Source organism: Bos indicus, chromosome 7 (assembly GCF_029378745.1).
Source record: "Bos indicus isolate NIAB-ARS_2022 breed Sahiwal x Tharparkar chromosome 7, NIAB-ARS_B.indTharparkar_mat_pri_1.0, whole genome shotgun sequence".
NCBI classification, from domain to species: domain Eukaryota; kingdom Metazoa; phylum Chordata; class Mammalia; order Artiodactyla; family Bovidae; genus Bos; species Bos indicus.
This window is the reverse complement of record NC_091766.1, coordinates 12,220,704-12,239,459: the sequence shown is the minus strand read 5'-3', so window position 1 is coordinate 12,239,459 and position 18,756 is coordinate 12,220,704. Positions and strand designations below refer to the sequence as shown.

The 18,756-nt window shown below is 58.5% G+C and overlaps 1 protein-coding gene across 7 annotated transcripts in view; it reads left to right on the top strand.

The window, feature by feature from the left end:
* The window catches only part of NFIX (nuclear factor I X), a 95,030-nt gene extending 78,857 nt beyond the window's left edge, over window positions 1–16,173 (top strand). For 3 of the 7 annotated variants that reach the window (XM_070792704.1, XM_070792709.1, XM_070792703.1), the window contains exons 7-11: window positions 316–438; window positions 2,697–2,872; window positions 7,871–8,018; window positions 10,097–10,188; window positions 14,542–16,173. In XM_070792704.1, coding sequence (XP_070648805.1) covers window positions 316–438; window positions 2,697–2,872; window positions 7,871–8,018; window positions 10,097–10,188; window positions 14,542–14,556 — 554 coding nt within the window. In that variant the 3' untranslated portion in view covers window positions 14,557–16,173. The remainder of the gene's footprint in view (window positions 1–315; window positions 439–2,696; window positions 2,873–7,870; window positions 8,019–10,096; window positions 10,189–14,541) is intronic. The other 4 variants (XM_070792705.1, XM_070792706.1, XM_070792707.1 and 1 more) reach the window with 4 other exon arrangements.
* Window positions 16,174–18,756: the final 2,583 nt, after the last annotated feature.

Genomic DNA, 18,756 nt, shown 5'->3' with positions numbered 1-18,756 from the left:
TGCCTCCGCGCTTTGATTCTGTGCATCTTGGAGCTCACAATCTGTTTGTTGTGGGGCAAGATGGCCCCGCTTGCTCACGCCCTGCCCAGCGCACCAAAGGGGCTGATTTCCCTCACCTGTCAGCAGCGGATGGTCTGCACTCAGGGCCTGAGAAACAGGGCCTCGATCAGGCAGAGGAGGCTGGGGAGCCCTGAAGGGAAGGGGGCAGCCAGGAGGGGGCTGAGGAGAGAAGGAGTGAGCTGCTGGCTTCCCGCCTCCCCCGCTCCCTTCCTGGCCCAGCTAAACCTGCCCCGTGTTGCTGATTCCTCCCCTCAGGCCCGGCTTCTCTAAAGAAGTCAGGAAAGCTGGACTTCTGCAGTGCCCTCTCCTCTCAGGGCAGCTCCCCGCGCATGGCTTTCACTCACCACCCGCTGCCTGTGCTTGCTGGAGTCAGACCAGGTGAGAAATGGAGGGCCCGGAGGGGGGCAGTGGGGGTGGCAGAGGAGCCCTGCCTGAGGGGTAGCTGGCCAGGGAACCCTGAGTGACAGCCCAGCTCTCTGAACTGGCCTTGGTGTGGCATTGGGTGGGCGTGGGGACGGGCCCTCCCTCCACAGCAGCAGGCTGGCCTTTGGGCCTTCTCACTGTGTTCCCCCACACTCTCCCACTTGCCTCTCACACCCCATGTGCCAGGGTGCACACCTGCTTGTGCGCTGTGTATGCATGTGAGGATGTGTGTCTGCTTATGTTTGTGTGAGGATGCTATGTGCACACATTCGATGTATATGTGTTCGTGTGTTTGCGTGGACGTGTGCACACGTGTGTGCTGTGCATGTGTGCACGCGTGTGTGCTGTGTGCACGTGTGTGCCATGTGCACACATGTGCCGAGTGTGCACACGTGTGCTGTGCGTGCACACGCGACATGTGCACATGTATGTGCTGTGTGTGCTCACGTGCCATGTGCACATTTGTGTGCTGTGTGGCACAGGCCTGTCCTGAGGCCTTGGGCCCACTCCTCCCAGCTCTCCTTGCCTCCCGCCAGCTGTGGATGGGAGAGCACAGGCTTCTGTGTCTGCCCTCCTTCCAGTTCCTCTCTCTCAGTGCCCCAAAGTGCCCAGGGTCTGTTTTCCCTGGCACCAGCCCAGGTTACTCCAAGGGACCCTCACAAGGGCCCAAGCTCCCTGCTCGAGGCCTCGCGCTCTTTTCCAGAAGTGAAGGACTAGGCCAAGGGGAAAGGAAAGGAGCCGGCGGCTGCCTGCCGGGGGCTGGGGGGGGGGCACTCTCTGCTCCAGTCTGGCAGAGAGAGAGCTTGAGGGGAGGGTGCCGCCCAGTTCTGCAGGGGATGGAACCAGGTGGGGAACTGTGGGAGCCTCTTCCCTCTTAAGAGAGGTCTGGACTCTTTCTGAACACTGCCCTGTGTCTGCCCGCCACCTCCCGGGCCCTTGCGTAGGACACGGAGAACATGGAGGGTTACCCTCCTGGCTTCCTCCTCAGGGCCTCCTGGCTGGGAGCCAGCAGAGGGGCAGGGCGTGGTGGCTGTGGGGTGGGGGTGGGGAGCCCAGGCCCTCCGCACAGGCAGGGGAGGGCGGCAGGCCCCGCTCCACTCAGCTTTTATGAACTCCAGAGAGAAGCCAAGTTTCTTTAGGCCCCTAATGAAACCGAGAGCAAGAGCGAGCTGATTGGAAACAGACAGGATAGGGAGGACTTGGCTGGGGAAGGACTGGGGCCTGCTCCGGGGTGGGAGCCGTGCGTCCGAGGCAGTGTGTACGAGCCATGGGGCCCGAGCACAGAAGAATGTGACCTGGGGACCTGCAGCGAGGTGCACACCCAGCCTCATGCAGGACGTGTGTGTGCCCTGTGGAGCCCCCTCTCGCACTGGCACAGGGCCGGGTGTCTGTCCGGAGCCCCACCAAATGGTCTGCCTGCTCCCCAAGGCTCCCGCCCAGGCCCTGTGCCAGGGAGGGGTGTGTGAGGCACTGACCTTGGTGCAGAATGTCAGGGAGCACCTGAAATTTCAGTCACCGAAGTTTATAAATAATATTAAATGCAATGTTCTAAAAATTAAAACAATTGCAAAAGATACATGATGAGAGAATATCAGTATTTTAAATAAAAGGACTGACCTTGTAATTGCATACCCCTGCCTCACCTCACGGGGCTTCCCAGGTGGCGCTAGCGGTAAAGAACCCACCTGCCAATGCAGGACGTAAGAGATGTGGGTTCAGTCCCTGAGTTGGGAAGATCCTGAGGAGGAGGACTTGGCAACCCACTCCAGTATTCTTGCCTGGAGAATCCCATGGACAGAGGAGCCTGGTGGGTTACAGTCCATGGGGTTGCAAAGATTCAGACACAGCTGAGCGACTCAGCACGCACACACGTCTCACCTCACCCTAACTCTGGCCCTGATTCCAATCAAACTTTATTTATAAAGAGAAGCAGCTGGTCTCTGGGCCATCCCTAGTTTTGCCAATTCAACTTTTTAAAATATCACATGCAAATATTATTTACTTTGATTTTACTGAGTGTTTTTGGCACCATCTTACACAGTTTTACACTAGCAGTCAGCACCTCACTCTCCCTACCCTGGTCCCTGCCCTGCTCCTGCCCCGTTCTCTGGACCCAAAGGGCTCTGACCTGCAGGTCTCCTCGTCTTCAGTGTCCCTCGCCACGGCCTTCTAGGCCCTGACGATGCCCTTTCCTTCCTGCCGCGTGCACGCAGGGAGCCCCCGGGCCACGGCGTCAGCGCTGCACTTCCCCTCCACATCCATCATCCAGCAGTCGAGCCCGTACTTCACGCACCCGACCATCCGCTACCACCACCACCACGGGCAGGACTCGCTGAAGGAGTTTGTGCAGTTTGTGTGCTCGGATGGCTCGGGCCAGGCCACCGGACAGGTGAGTCCAGAGGACCCCACGAGCCCCCCTACAGCTCATCTTTGCGTCTGTCTGTCTGTCTCAGGGCTCACGGGGAGAGGGCCCCAAAGCCGGGAGCCCACCTGGGGCTGGAGCAGCCAAGAGCTGGGACTACCGAACACCTCAGTCTTCTGGATCCGGGAGCAGGGCTCCATGTGTCCGCCTGGGGCCTCTTCATCCCGGTCCAGACAGGACGGGGCAGTGTCTGGGCCCGCCTTGCTTGGGCTCTTTACCCTCCTCTGGTCTTTCCCCGTAGCAGGGGTGAACCAATGATCTGTCCAATCCGGGCCCAGACCCCTTAGCTCCTGACACCCCTCTTAAACCTCAGGGGTGCAAGGATTTGATAGGTTCTAGACCAAGGATTCCCACTGCTGACACCTGGGACTGTTCGTTCTCTGTGGTGTGGGAATGTCCTGTGCGCTCTGGGTGCTCAGCAGCATGCCTGGCCCCCACCCACTTGATGCCAGCGACAGCGCCCTCTGTCCAGCTGTGTTGGTCGTGACGTCTCCAGATTCAGTGTGCTCGGGGGCACCTTCCTCATCCCCAGTGAGAAGCCCTTGGGAGAGGGCAGGCTTCCTTCCACAGGCTGTGTCACGAGACTCCTGTTGGCGGGACTCTTAATGAGGGGCTCTCAGGTCAGTCACAGTTCTGGAATAGTCTTTCTGCTCCTCAGCCTGGGTGAGAGACGGCTCCCCATGGAGCTCTGAGGCCCACTGTCCTTCTCCATCAGCGAGCCCTAGAGCAGAGACACAGATCCACTGAGCAGAGAACTATTCCCGATGGCAATGAGCCAACCGTGACCCTTCAGTGGGACAGTGGTCCTTGTGTAGTTCCTGGGAGACCATTCCAGGTTGGGGCATGGTGATCTCTAGAGCTCCAGGAATGTTCTGGAACTCCAGCAGCATGCTATAAGAAGGCCCAGCTGCTTGCCTCCCAGTTGGTCCAGCCTGGAACTGCACCGTGAGAGGTCAGGTGTGGTGGACACTCAAAGTGCCCTGGCAGGGAAAGGCATCCGGAACCCCGTGCCAGAAGCCGCCCCGGGAGAGGGGCGGCCCTCAGCTGTTCAGCCTGATGCTGCCGCAGGGCGCTTGCGTAGTGCTGGCGGCTCGATGTGGGACAGGGCTGCAGCTTGGCCCCCTTGTTCTTGCTGTCCAGGGCAGAGGCCAGTCTTCTTCCCTCCCTCCTGCTCTTCTCCCCTTTTCTGCTTTTCTCATCTTTTTTTCCCCTCTGCCCTGCGAGGGTTTCTTTTGCTGGCTCTGTAGCTCCTTGGTATATGCAGAGTTTTGCCCACCTCTCTGGACAAGCTCTGTCCACTTGTAGGGGCATTGAGGGAAAAGTGGACACGATTCGCAACAGCTTCTGTGCTTCCTTCAGAGATGCCAGTGGAGTCTATGGGAGCTGCCAGCCTGTATCCCAGCCCCAGGAATCGTGGATTCTGGAATCTGGATCAGAGAGGCTAGGAATCTTGCTGTTCCTGCTTCTCAGCTATGGGGGCATCTGGGGTTTCAATTGAAATATGACCCACCTGGGGAACTGACTTAGCCCAGAGAACCAAAGCTAACCCACAGGACCCTCAAGGGTGTGGGTCAGTCCATCCCTGGGCATCCTGACAGCCCCTTGACTTGAGCACTCAAGATCAAGGGCTCAGGAAGTCCATGGCCATCCAGTGGTTATGACTCCGCGCTTTCATGGCCAAAGGCCTGGGTTCAGTACCTGGTCAAGGAACTAAGATCCTGCAAGCTGTGTGGCATGGCAAACAAAGAAAAGATCAAGGGCTCCTTGGCCTCCAAAGTTCTCTTCTCAAGGCAGGTGCTTGCTCTGAGTAGACCGTTGACAAAAAGCTATTTATTGACAGGGGAGCAAACAGCCCCTCTGATTAAAGAGAAAGTCTAGTTTGGCTGGAGAGCAGTCTCTATAGGTTTCCTCTGTGGCCTGTTGTGCCCGAGAGTTGGGTCTGGGGTGGAAGTCTGCAGTGAGCCTGCTCCTTGAGGTCTGGTTTCTGAGAGGAGACTAGAGATGGCACTGTGGAGTGGAGGAGGAGCCAGAGGCCCTGGGCTCTGCAGCTGACCTGGTGGCAGAGGGTGGGGGTACTGGACTGTGCTTGCACCACAGCCACCCCAGAGAGGTAGTTCTTAGTCACAGAGTGTGTGAGAGTGACTTGGAGATGACACACACGTGGCTGGGCCTCATCTAAGTTTGACTCAGCAGCTCTGGTGTGGGGTGTAGAATCTGCATTTCTCCCCAAGTTCCCAGGTGACGCTGCTGCTTCTGGTCAGGGGACCCACTTCGAGAACCACTGATGTAGAGACTAGAGGAGTAAATTATAACTTCCTGAGAATCTGAAGTTATGAACCATCTTTGCAGAACATTACATGCATACAAAATTTTACAGTGTTCAGAATGGTTCCCAGGTACCTCTGAGACCCCAGTATAAGTCCCTGACTGAGAAAATCAGATCAGTAAAGACCAAGGCCAAGTGGAGATCCACTAGGGCAGGGATCCCCAGCCTCTGGGCTATGAACCAGTACCTCCTGTCAGATCAGCAGTGGCATTAGGTTAGAAATAAAGTGCACAATACATGTAATGCACTTGAATCATCCCGAAACCATCCCCTTCTCCCCCAAGTCCGTGGACAATTTGTCTCCCACGAATCCAATCCTGGTGCCAAAAAGGTTGGGAACTGCTGATTATAAGACACGCCAAGGGCAGAAAGAGGGTGCCCAGTTAGCTGTATTTCTGGCATAGAGAAGAGACCGCCAAGTGAGCACGATAGAGAAGATCCAGGGACTGATGGGAGGCCATGGCTCTGAGAGGCACAAAGCCTGGTTCCAGCTCGGCCTCGCTCTCCAGTTGCAGAGTGGCCAGGCCCGCATCTTCATCTGTCAGATGAAAGGGAGGTGCTATCCCAGCTTCTAGTTTACTTCTAAGCTCTTAACTCACAAGGTCTTAAGGCACCACAAAGTCCCAAGATCTTGAGATTTTTTAAAACTTCAACTCGTACCCCAACCAGAGCGGAGACAGCCTAGCCTGGTTGGGACTTGCTTCTAGAATCTGAATGTTGTAAATCAGCAGCTTTCCATGTCTGGCCGTATCGGGCTAGGATTTGTTTTATCAGATGAGATTAGTGATTCAGATCCTCCTCGGGGGAGACAGGCTCTTGGGGAAGCAGAGGCCACCCTGTGGGAGCAGCAGCTGCCCAGAAAGCTGCCATGTCCCGGCCGCCCCTGGAGCCCAAGCTCAGGACAGCCTGGAGAGGAGTAAGACTGTGATGGGTTGGGGCCATTCTACTTCCTGTCCTGATGGAAGAGCAAGATAGGAACCAGATAGGCTGTGGAAATGAGGGAACGCAGTTGCCACTTCTGTGTCAGCCTCACCCTGCAGAGCTGGTGGCATGCTCTTGCTTGGAACCAACAGCCTGACCGGGGAGACAATGTTTTATGTCAGATGTCATCGTAGCTATGGAAGGTTTTGGGGCACTGGGGTGTCTGAACTCCTTTGGATTTGGGAAGAAGGTTGATAAGTCTCTGGGTCCATGGAATCGGACAGACGTGGCATGAACTTCAGGCCTTTCCCATCGCAGCGTGGCTAGAACGTTTAACCATGAGGAGCCTCAGTTTCCTCTGTTGTGAACGGGGGAGAGTGGCGCTTCCCTTCTCCTAAGGGTTCGGGACCATCAGCCTGTGGACCACTGGGCCTTGGTCCTGGGGGTCCATAGGGTGGGCGTCAGGCAGCATCCTCAGCCTCCACACCCTCAAGTTGTGTCAACCAGAATGTCTCCAGATACCGTCAGTACCCCTGGGGGGCAGGCAGGAACAAGAACCACTACCTTAGAGGTGGTTGGAGGACTGGACAGCCTGGGTGAGGTGCCTGGTTCAGTGACAGGTGCTGAGCTGAAGAGCACTCTCTGCAGAGGGGAGGCCCCTTGGAGTCTCATGTTTATAGTCCAGGAGACATCAATCAGGATCGAAGGATGACAGAGCTGGAGACAGAGTAGGGCTGGATTCTACAGGGTTTGCTAACAGGAGGAAGAGCTTGTGAACTTCCCATGGTCTTAAACCTGGGGGTGCTAGGAGGACAGAGGTTTGAGCCACAGGAGAGAGGCCAGTTTAGGAGGAAGAGTTTTGGCCTGGCCCCCGTGAGCCCAGGCTGCAGGTGGTCATAGTGAGCACTGCCTGGAGCAGCAGGAGGTACAAAGTCCAGGGAAGCCGTGTCTGCCAGGAGCCAGGGACCTCTGCCTCTCTCTGTGGGGCCGTCATGCCCTGAACCCCAGAGGCTGATGAACACAAGGCCACACTTGGGGCCTGGAGGAGGAAACTCAAGTTTAAGGCACAAGAGGGAGTAATGGACAATTTGTGGCTTTGGTAGCTGGTCCCGGCTTCTGGGGGAACTGGGGCTGCCAGCAATGGGATTTCCTCTTGGGCTGCTCTGTAGCAGATAGGCTAGCATCCACTGTCCTCAGGCACATGCCCTGGCTTCCCCCTGAGGCCATGACACGGGGCACGCGCTGGTGGGCCCATGGTCCTTGGTTGGGTCAGCTGATCCTACCCCAGGAGCCCACCCAGGGGAGGCACGTGTGTGTTTTGGGGGAGCACAGGGAGTAAGCTGGTGCATCTTTGCTGCCATAGGAGAAAGTCTTCAGAGTGTGACAGTTCAGAGCGCAGCTGCTTGTATAGTTAAATGGCAAGTTTTGGTACCTGAAACCTGTTCCCTGAGAAATAACAAACCACCCGTCGGACATCCCCCTTCCTCCCTCCCACCACTTCGAAAGAGGACTGCGGAAAAAAAAAAAGAGAAACACTTGAGAGACCAAATAGAGGCCTCATGCCCTCACCAACCTGGCGCCCTGGAGGAGAACCCCACCCCGCATCTTCCGCCGGGAGCGCCACCGGCTCTCAGGAGCGAGCTGGCGTGTCCGCGCAGGGGAGCGTGTGTCTGTGTGTGATGTGCCTTCATGCGTCACTCTATTTATGTTGTTCGCAGCCCAACGGTAGCGGCCAGGGCAAAGTCCCGGGGTCATTTTTGCTACCACCGCCGCCTCCAGTGGCCAGACCTGTGCCCCTTCCTATGCCTGATTCCAAATCCACCAGCACTGCCCCAGACGGCGCCGCCTTGACTCCTCCGTCACCTTGTAAGTGGACGATGAAACCGAAACCACAACGCCCAGCATCCCCGGCCCGTCCAAACAGTCTCCACTGCAAAAAGAAGAGTCCCCTCCCTCACTGCCAAAGCCCCCCAACCCAGAGTGCCTCCCACCCAGATGAGGACAGAGCTGAGCCCCCCGACCTTGGCCTCTGGGGCCTTAGTTGCACCAGCCAGCACCCCACGAGCCCCGCTGCCCGCCCACTGCTCCCAGCTGGGGCCCCTGGCCCAGGCCCCTCCGGGGGGCGGGAGAGGGGGCACAGTGGGGGCACCCAGGCCAGGGGTGCTGGCCAGGGTGGGCGGGGGGAGGGGAGGCACAGCCATGCCATCTTCATGCCTAACTGCTGTTTTTTTTCATTTTTCGTTTTTTCGTTTTTTGATTTTTTGTTGTTTCGTTGTGCCCCTCCCCCCACACCAAGAAAATTGAATGTGACCACAAGGCGACGCCACCATCCCCTTTTTGCCTTGCCCCCTCACCTTCATTCTGGGCCCCTCAGGCCTCTAAAGTTGCAGCAGGCCAGCCCCTGATCCCCTCCCCTCCAGCCTTCAGTCTCACATTTGGTTTCTCGTTGTTCCTCTTTTTTTTTTTACCCTCCCTCCCATCCCTCCCCTTTCCCTCAATTTCTTCCCAGGTTGGATGTTCCAAGAACAAGGAAGGGCTCTGGACCTTGGCTTACTTCATCTCTTTCTCTCTCTCTCTCTTTTTTTTTTTTAAACCGATGACAAATTTTGTCAAAGGGAAGAGAAAAATCTGAGTTGAGAGGCCCCAGCTAGACCCGACGACGCATGAAGGACAGGAGAGGCGGAGGGTGGGCGGTGTGCCGTCTGGGGGACAGTGGGCGGGGGTGGGCAGCGCTCGGGGCTGGCAGGCTGTGGGCCAGGACTCGGGGATGGCGGTGGAAGGGGCGGCCCATCTCACCACTCTTCTCGGCCTCGCGCTCTCTGCCTCACCTTCTTTTTTCATGGTTTGAGTTCTTTTCCCCTCTTCATCCTCTTCACGTCATCTTCTCATCTGCATTTGCCACAAGACACGAAGTCATGGTCATGGTCATTGGAGGTGGGCAGGGTGGGAGGGGGGCCAGGCTGCAGGGTGGCTGGGGGCCGCTTATGGACAGAATCTGGTGAGCACGGGGTCCCTGGGGTGTATCCTGTGCTGGGAGGGATGGGAGGGGGACTCCCAGTTAGCCTGTGACACTCCTCATCCCTTCTGGGGGCTTCCTTCCTCCCAGGGTACAGGGCCGGCTCCTTCCCGTAGGGCTCCAGCCAGACAACCCAGAAGAGCTCCAGAATGTTTGGCCCATTTGCCCCCTCAGGCCTCAGAACAACTGCCTCTGCTGCCCACACCCTGGGGCTTTGCCAGGCCCTCCGGCCTCCTCCTTCTCTGCACGTGGGCCCATCTTGGTCCCTGGGAACCGCAGGACCATAGGAGCTGGCTCATCCATCAGAGGAGGAGAATGCCTGCCAGGCCTGAGCCCTGCCGCCCCTGCGCCTGAGCCAGCAGCCAGCTCCCAGACCCTCTCTGACCTGTCCCACCCAGCTTAGCCCTCTACTGGGACCCTTCAAGTTCCCCAAGCCACGGGCCCAGACCTTGGGCCCAGCCTTACAGGCTGCACCTTGTAAGCGGTGCAGCACCCAACTAGGCGCCCCTGTTGGAGGCGTAGCCCGGCTGAGATGGCCTTCTCCCAGCAGGTTGGGGCCAGTCCCCAGAGCTCCCAGCCTCCTGGGCTCCCTTCTCTCCAAAAGCAAGAGGCCCAGCAGGAAAGCAAGTGTTCTTACTTCAGGGAGGAGGGGACAGAACTGGGTCCACTGAGCCACAGCTAGAGCCTCCAGGGCCACAAAGGAGCTTCCCTGGCTGCAGCAGATGGAGTGCCGGGGCTGGGGGACCGCGAGCTCCTGGTCAGTGAGAGGATAAGGGGGCCCCTCCGGCCTGGCCTTCCCGCCGCCAGCCTCAGCCCAGGCAGCATGGTCTAACCCAGTCTCTCCCTCTCTCAGCAGCCCTGTGGGGCAGTGCCCGGGTGGGCCCCCAGTCCTCACGGGGTCTCTCCCTCTCTCCCCTGCTCCCCACAGCATTCGCAACGACAGGCGCCTCCTCTGCCAACCGGTTTGTCAGCATCGGACCCCGGGACGGCAACTTTCTGAACATCCCACAGCAGTCTCAGGTAGGAGGCCCTGCCCACTGAGTGGACACAGGCAGGGGTGGGGGCCTTCCGGTGTTCTGGAGGAGGCCAGGGTCCTCGGGGCAGTTGGGAGAAGAGGCCGGGGCAGGGCTGGAGGGCTCAGGCTTTGCACGCCCAGCTGAGCCTGCCTCCCCAGGCAGCCCCCAGGCCCCCTGGCTAATCAGCTAATTGGATAATTAGCTCTGACAGCCCTGGCCCTGGGGAAGGCAGCCAAGGACCCAAGGCTAGAGGCGCTCTGGGCCAGGCCTGGTGGAAGCGAAGGTGGAAGTGGGAGGCTCCATCAGGAGGACAAGGTCTGCCCGGTTGCTTTCCTGCCGCTCTGGGGCATGTGCTTGCCCCTGGCCCTCCCCTCTCCTTGGATTTGGGTGGGCCACGTGCCCAGAGACTCTGGCACTGGGGGTGAGGCAGGGCCCAAAGCTGCCCTGGAGGTACCTCCCCCACGTCCTGTGAATCCTGTCAGAGGGGTGGCCAGGCTGTTGGAGCCGCTAGTCCTGCTCCCATCTGCCCCTGGTTCTCACGAGGAAATGTACCCCCAGCCCCGCTGCTGGAGGCCCCTGGACCCGGCTTTGCGCAGGCGTCTTTGCACCCTGGTGCTCGCAGGCCTTCTGCCCTATTCCAGTCCCTGGGAGGCTGGCGCCCACCTGTAGAACCCAGGGCCCTCAGGGCACAGGCGGGACCAGCCCCAGGAGCAGGGCCCAGGCAGCGTTTACAGTGTGGGCTTCTGGGGAGTGGAGGGAGAACAGGCAAAGATCTTTTTCTTTTGCACATTCGACAAAAACATCGCCCTGTGAGCCCAGAGCCTTGGAGGCTTCCTTAGCCCCCGGGCCACCTCCTTCAGCCTCCGCTCTCTCTTTGCTCTGAGGCCCAGGTCCAAAGAAAGTTGGTGGATGGAAGTTTTGTGTGTGTGGTTTAAGGTTTTGTTTTTTTCCCTTTTCCTTTCCCTCCCTAAAAAAAAAAAGCCAAAAACTTTGTCAGACTTCAAACTTCAGAGCTCCCTAGTGGCAAGGAGGGGAGGGGAGGAGAACTTCAGCCCCCTCCAGCTTCCCACCCCCTTTCCCCAGAGTCACGTCTGACCCGTCTGGTTTCCAGGAGCAACCAGACATGATGTAACACCCAGATGAACTTGAACTTGGGGGTGTTGAGAAGAAAAACAATGGCTTCGAGCAGGGGCTGGAGCCAGCCCCCTCCGCTCTGTGCCAGGGAGGCTGCGAGAGCCCTGCTGGTAGAGGGCAGGAGGGGGTGCCAGAGGAAGGGACAGCAGGCGGGCCTCCCCTCCTGGCTCGGGGCTGGCACCAGGCGGCAGGGCTCCAGCGTGCCGGCCTGCCCACCCTCCCTCCTCCTGCTGCCCGCCCTGTAGCTCTGACTGTATAGTATGTTCGTGCTTGCTCACTCTCGGGGACCACAGCCACGAGCCCTCCCTCCCCGTTCACCCCATTTCCGCCTCCTCATGCTCTCCCTGCTTCACTTTCTCTGCTCACTTTGGTTGGATAGTGGGGCCAACTCAGAATCTGAGACAAGTTTGGGAAACATTTTTTCTTCCCCTGGTTCCTACAAGGAGCTTTGGGGCCCAGGGCCTTGAGCAGGCAGGTGTGTCTGGGGATGGGGGTTGGGGGCCAGAGGAGTTGGACAAGCTGATCAGGGAGCCCTTAGGCCTGGGGGCAGGCAGGCTGCTGCAGCGGGTGCAGGGGGTACAGTGGGGGGTGGTTTCCACAGTAACCAGTGACTTTAGCCGATCTCTGGAGCACCAGATGGAGAGAGAACAATAGAATGAGGGAAGAAAAGAGAATTTTAGCAATTTTGTCATTCCCTGGGCAGCGCTTTTTACTTAGTTTTAATCAATTTTGGACCTGGCTCAGGAAACAGGGAGGGGTGAGCAGAAAAAGCCACTCCGGGCTTGGCAGCAGACCTCCCGTTCCCGGGACCCGCGGGGCAGCACCAGGGAGTCCCACTGGAGTTGTTTTTGTCCCTAACTCTAGGCCTGGAACTGGAGCTGGAGTCTTCCTCCACTGAGGGGGCCCCTCAACCTGAGCACTGGTGGTTGTCCCCCCCACCCCCCACTGCCACCGTGCAGCTCAGGAGACCCCCACAGGGGACAGCCTGGGGCCTTGGTCTGGCCTGCCGTGGGCAGAGGGGCCAAACAGGCCCTCCCTGCCCCGTCGTCCCAGCCTCTTCCCGCTCAGGAAGCGGGGAGGGGTGGGCTCACAGCCAGGGAGGTGGTGTAAGGGTGCCAGTGTAGTCCCTCCTTGGCGTCCCAGGGAACACTCAGCACTCGAGCTTGCAGGGCCCAGGGGCTCACCCAGGAAGCTCCCCTCTCCCTCGGGCCAGAAGCCTGCTGCTGCAGCCGCCCTCCCCCAGGCACTCTGGGAAGGCCTCAGCCCTGGCTTCTGCCCACACCTTACCAGGCCCCCCTGCGCCTCCTTCTGGCCTCAAATCAGTTGATGGGGTTGGATTCTGGGTAGGGGCTCCAGGGGCTCCCCCGCAGGAAGGCAGGTCTCTGTGCGTGTTGTCCACACATGGCAGGAAGCGTGGTGTCTTCACCTGCCCAGGAAATGCTAGCAGTGCCCCCAGTCACCATGGCAACCCCAAACCCCCACATGGCCAAGTGCTCCCCCATCTGCACTGTCTAGTGTGGTAGCCACTGGCCACATATGGCTGTTCAAATAACTAGAGAGAAATTGAGACCCTCGGGCACACTAGACGCATTTCAACTGCTTAGAAGCCATGTGTTACTGGTGGTTACTGCGTTGGACGGCACAACTAGAGAATATTTCCATCATCCCAGAAAGTTCTAGATGATCTCCAAGGCCCTTTCTTTCTTCTTTTTTCCAGTTTTACTGAGATATAATTGACAGATGGTTTTGTATAAGTTTAAGGTGTACAACAGAACAATTTGACTCACATACCTCAGGAAGTGACTCCCACAACATGTCTAGCAAACGTCCATTCGCTCATAGAATCAGGGCCCTTTCTAACTCTAAAACTTGAAGTCTCCACCTCACAGTGGACGATGGCCTGCAGTTCCAAACCAGAGCCTGACCAGGAGGCAGAATCTGTGTGACTGAAACACATCTTTTAAATATTGGAAATTTTCACATGAAATTGTCTGGACTTTCAGCTTCTTTTGAAAAATTGGCTGACCTAGCCACCCTAGGCCCTCACCCCAACGTGGCCGCCTTGGCTGCAGCCTTGGCAAAGTGCGGGTGTCCTGGTCACCATAGACCCTGCCTCCCTGGGAACGCGCCACACAGCAGTGAGGAGCATGGACTCGAAGCTGCCCCCTGCATCGAGTCCCTGCTCGGCAGTGTGGGCTGTGTGGCCTTGGGCAGGACAGCTGCCCTCCCTTCACCTGGCTCCTGTGCAGGGTTGGAGTGGGGATGCGTACAGAATGCGTCTGTACCTGTGCGTGCTCTGTAGTTAGCTGTGCTTGGCCTCTGCTGACCTGAGTCTGTGACCCAGTGCCTGGGAGACCCCAGGATGCATTTTGTTCAAGGACTCCTTCAATTTTGTCCCAAGGGTACCACCAGGCACTGTAGACCATAGAGGAGCCCCGCCCCCCACCACCCCATCCTTCTGGCCATGAGGTGGGGCCAGCGCCTTTTGTGCAGGGTACTGCCAGGCAGCCCAGTCCCGGGGGTCCACCCTGGGTGTGTTTTGTGCTTAGCGGCTGCCAGAGCGTTTGTGGGAAGGCGGCGCCCCCTGCTGGCATCCTGAGGGAAGCAGCTGCCCCCTGGAGGAGCCTCAGGTTGTTCCCCAGGGCGTGGTGCCCACTGGGCTACTGATCCCTTCCCCTGGGCCTGGTACTGTGAGGGACAAAAGTCATGTGGTACCCACTCCTCCCCAGCCTTTCAGCCTGTGGGACCTTAGCTGAGGTATACAGATGGGAATTTCTGCTTTTAATCCAAAGAGACAGAAAGAAAACTCAGCAAGAAGCTGGGCTTGCCCCACCCCACTCCCCAAACCCCTCTGGGGACAAAAGCTGTAGCTTGGCATCCTCCCCCCTGCTCCAGGACCCACACAAAAACCTAACAATTGGAAACATGGCCAGATCCCAGGTCTGTGCCCATGCCAGCGCCAGCCATGGGGGTCCCACCCGCTGGGCACTGTGCCCACGGGAAGGCCAGCTGGACTCTAGCACTGCAGGCGGGTCTCTTGGGGGAGTAGGATTCCCATAGGAGGGACCCTTGCCGGAGGTGTTGGTGTCCTTGACTCGACTGGAGCTGGAACCCCCCTGGGGCTTTAAGAACCAATCTGGAGTCCCAGGACCAGGTAGGGGCAAGAAGGCACCGACCCCTGCTCATCTCAATATCACCTCTTTTTTTGTTTGTCCTATTTCAGTCCTGGTTCCTCTGATAAGATCGACAAAAGAAATGACAAAATGAAAAGAAGAGGTTCCTCAAACGGGGGGAGAAGAAATTTTGAGACGTGGAAAAAAATCCCCCAGCCCAGCCCAGCCCCACCGAAAAGCAAAAATTAGACGTCGTCAGCCACTCAGCCCTTCTCTCCTCCAGCCCGGGGACCCCTGCAGGCCCCCAGAAGCAGCTCAGTTCTCAGAGAGCCTCGGAAGAGGTCTCGGTGGAGCTGTGCGCCAGCAGCCAAGCAGAAAGAAACATGCAAAACGGACTCTGTCAAATAGAGGACAGAAAGAAAGGATGCAGAACTGCCTTCCTCCCCCCCACATCCCGTCCCGGCCTTCTGGGGAAGGAGCAAAATCCCCAAACAAAGCAACCAGCACAATTCTGAAGGGGCCTGTCCCCTACCCTCACCCTTCCCAGGGGAACCCCACCCTTGACTCCAGCCGGAGCTTCACTTGGGAGCTCAGAGGACCAGCTTGTAAAGATGATGGGGTGCAGATCCCCAGGGCTCTCCCCTGCAGACTCCACCCCCTCTCTCCCTCCCTCCCCGCCTTGCCTCTGGCTTCTTGGCCTGGACTGGGTGAGGCAGGGTAGCCTTGAGATCCCACTGCCCCTCCTTTGGGCTAGAAGTGTCCCCCCCAACCCTGGCTAGGAAAGGGGCATCTCCTGGAGCTAGTTTCATGCTTCCAGAAAGGAGGGTGTTCTGCCACCCCACCCTGAGCTGCAGGGCCAGTTCCCCAGGCCCCAAACCCCTCTGTACAGTCCATAGGAGAAAAATCGGAATGCTTTTCCAGACGGCCCCTCCCAGCCCGGGACAGGTGCCCTCTCCCCTCTCTCCTGAGGCAGGCCAGGAAGGTCGCTGTCCTGGCCGGCCACGAGTGAGGGGAGCCGGGGCCCCAGGTGGCGCCCACACCCCAGCCCCGCATGCAGGTGCCCATGCTCGGCCCCATCGGTCCCCGCCCCTGCCCCTCCCGCAGACAGCCCTGCCGCGGCGGGGCCGGAGAGTGGAGCAGAAAGGGGACCCCGGAGTCGAGCGAGAGTGAGGCAGCCGCCGCCGCTGCCGTCGGCTAAACCTCCACCTGCGCTAGGTAGGCGTCCTGCTCGCCGACTTTCAGTTCCTTTGGAGGGTGTTGGGTGTCGTCCTTTTTCAAAAAGTGTTTTGGAGCTTTCTCTGCCCTACCCCCCCTTTCCCCACCACACCACCCCCATGGCCACTTCTCTCTGGATTTCAGCTGTAATGTCTTTACTCTTTATTTAGGGGTGGGGCATTCATTGTTTCGGTTTTTGCTGTTGCAATTGGGAACCCCTCCATTTGAGCAACTTGGGAACAATTTGATAACACACCGCAAGAAGTAGCTCTTCCCCCCCCTCCTCCCCACCGCAGCCCCCTCCTCCTCCAAGGGATGGTTGGGGGCATGTCCAGAGGGTCTTCAGAAGCCCCCCGGGAGGGATGGGAGCAAGAGCACGCCCAGCCCCCTCCAGGGTGTGGCTTGGCCCCGCTGGCTTGTCTTTCTGTGCCTTACTCCCTCCTCCCTGCATCTCCCTCCTGCGCCCCTTTCTGGAGTCCTTGTGCCTCTCTCTTTCTCTCTCCTTAACTGTATGAAAACACAAAGCACAGGTCAGGATCCTCTGAAAGTCAAGCAACCCAACATTGCACCACATAGGGGTGGGTTTTGGGCTTTATTTATTGTGAATCTAGTTTGTGAGGCTGTGGCCCCAAGCGAAGGGAGGGAAGGAGGGGAGGGAGGAGGCTGGGGAGGAGCGGAGGGCCCTCACCTAGGGCTAAAGGGGCCGGCGAGCGGTCGCCTCCTCCCCAGCTGGAACCAAGGAGGTGGCTGGCCCCAGGGGTGGCTTTTGTTGGAAGTCGAGCGAAGCCCCTCCCCCATCCGCGTGCAGCCCTCGGGGAGGACCGGGTCTGAGAAGCAGGGGACGGGGGAACCCGCGGGAGCCTGGGGGTCGTGGGGAGTAGGGCGGGGGGTGGTGGGGGGCCGGGTGGGCCGGGCGTGACGCGCGGTCAAAGTGCAATGATTTTTCAGTTTGGTTGGCTAAACAGGGTCAGAGCTGAGAGGGGAGCAGAAGGGACCCCGTCCCCCTGCCCGGCCGCGCGCGCCCCTTCCCTCGAAGACAATCGGGGCGGCGGGCGCGGTGGGCCCTCGGGGGCAGGGGGTCTGCGGGGCGCCCGCCCAGGCGAGGTCGGAAGCTGCAGGCCAGCTGGGCCGGGGCGGGAGCGCGCCCTGTAGGGCTGCCCGGGTGGGCACGGGGGTGGGGGGCCGCTCCTTTCCTAAGTGTCGTTGTGAGGGGCAGACGAGGGCGACAGGAGATGTGGGGACGTGTTAGAAGAGAAAAAAAAAAAAAAAAAACCCACAAAAATATATATGGGGGAAATGAACTTTTTTTTTTTTTTTTCATTGAACCAAGTGCAATGCATCAGAGAGTTTTCCTATCTTTGTATGTTAAGAGATTAAGAAAAAAAATTCTATTTTTGTTGTAATGTCCTCGCGGCTCTGGGGACGCTAAAAGAACCGGGCCTGCCCCGCCCTGTGCGGGGATAACGAAAGCTGAGTGTTTTTTCCTTTTTTTTTTTTCGTTCGTTTTCAGTTTTTTTTTTTTTTTTTTTTTTTAAGTCGTTTTCCTGCGTTGACGAGGATGATCTGGGGTTTTTATTTGCTTCGTCGTTCGTTCTCGGTTTCGGTGGGAGGGCTGAAGGAAACGTTCACATTTTAGAATTAAAAAAAAAACAAAACCTCGACATTAAAAATCAACACAAGATCAAAAAGGAAAAGGACGAGAGAAAATTATTTTAAAGATAATTCAACATAAAAACCCTGGTGCTTCTTACATTATAAAGTACGTTTTAAAAAACCCACAAACTATTATACATAAGTTTATGAATCAATTAAATATCCTGCACTTGTTAGGAACACGCATATCCCTTCTTTGTTGAGTTTAACGGAACGGGACAGCGGCGTGCGCCCGGCGGCGGGCTGCTCTGGCCGCGGGTCTCCCCGGGCGTCCCTTCCCTGGGGCCCAGCGCCCCCTCCTCGCCCGATCCACGGTCCGGGCCCGGGGGCGCGGCGGCGGGTCCCCAGCCCCTCCCCCGCAGAGGTCAATGCCAACGAACAAAGGTCCCCTCCCTCCCTCAGAGGTCCCCAAAGCGTCCTTCTTTGAGCCAGACGCCAACTTGACCCTCACCAGCATTATCAGGAGCGCGCTCGGCAAGTTGGTAGTTTCTTCCCCACCCCACCCTCCCCGTTCCCCGGCGCCCGCGACTCGACATCACTTCTCCCACCCCCGCCCCCCACCACCGTCACCCTCCGGGGAGCACGGGGAAGGCTCGACGCTCCAGGATAGGACCAGCCAAGCTGACAGGTCGATTCGCCCAGGCCCGCGCACGCACGCACGCACGCACACGGCCCCGCACACAGCCCCATCCTACCCACCCTGCAACCAACCCCCGTCGACTGCCTTACACACCCGCCCCCGCGCTGGCCGGCCGACCTAGTGCCTTGTTCTCACCCCCGTGCTGGCGGAGCGGACGCCGCGCTCTGGGTCCCAGAGGGGCCGGGTGGCTCAGACGACCCACCACCTCCCCACCCCGACCGTGCTGAACGGACCCTCCCCCACACACGAGAGAAAATAAAGGAGCAATAAAGTCACGAGAATTTTCGTCCCCCAATCGAGAGCCCGAGGGGCACCCCAGCCCCGCCTCTGCTCCCCCCACCCACCCTTGGGGCGCCCCCCACCCCGTCCCCCCGCCAGCCAGCCTGGGCCAGCCCCGCTTCGGCCCGGGAGATCCGTGCGCCCGACCAGCACCAGCATCGCGGACCGCAAAGGCCGCCCGTCCCGTCAAACAAGTTTCTTCTTAGGCTAAGAAACGCAGTATATACGAGTATCTCTATATATAGTACTAATGGATTTGGTGTGCTTCCCCCTTAGCGTCCCCGTCCCTCCGCTCCTCTTCCTTCAGCCTGGTCTCCCCCTCTCTCTGCCCTCCACCCCCGTCTCTGCACTGAGATACATAAGAAACAAGGGTAGTTTACTGTCTGTTTTGTTTTCTGGGTTTTCAGTGTCCTAGCGGAATGCAAGTAGGCAGCCAGCCCGTACGTTCCCTCTCCGCCCCGCCCCACCCCACCCCACCCCGCCCCCGTCACTGCGCTTCTGTTATACCATCTTTGCCTGACTCTCTCCGGCTTCTCCA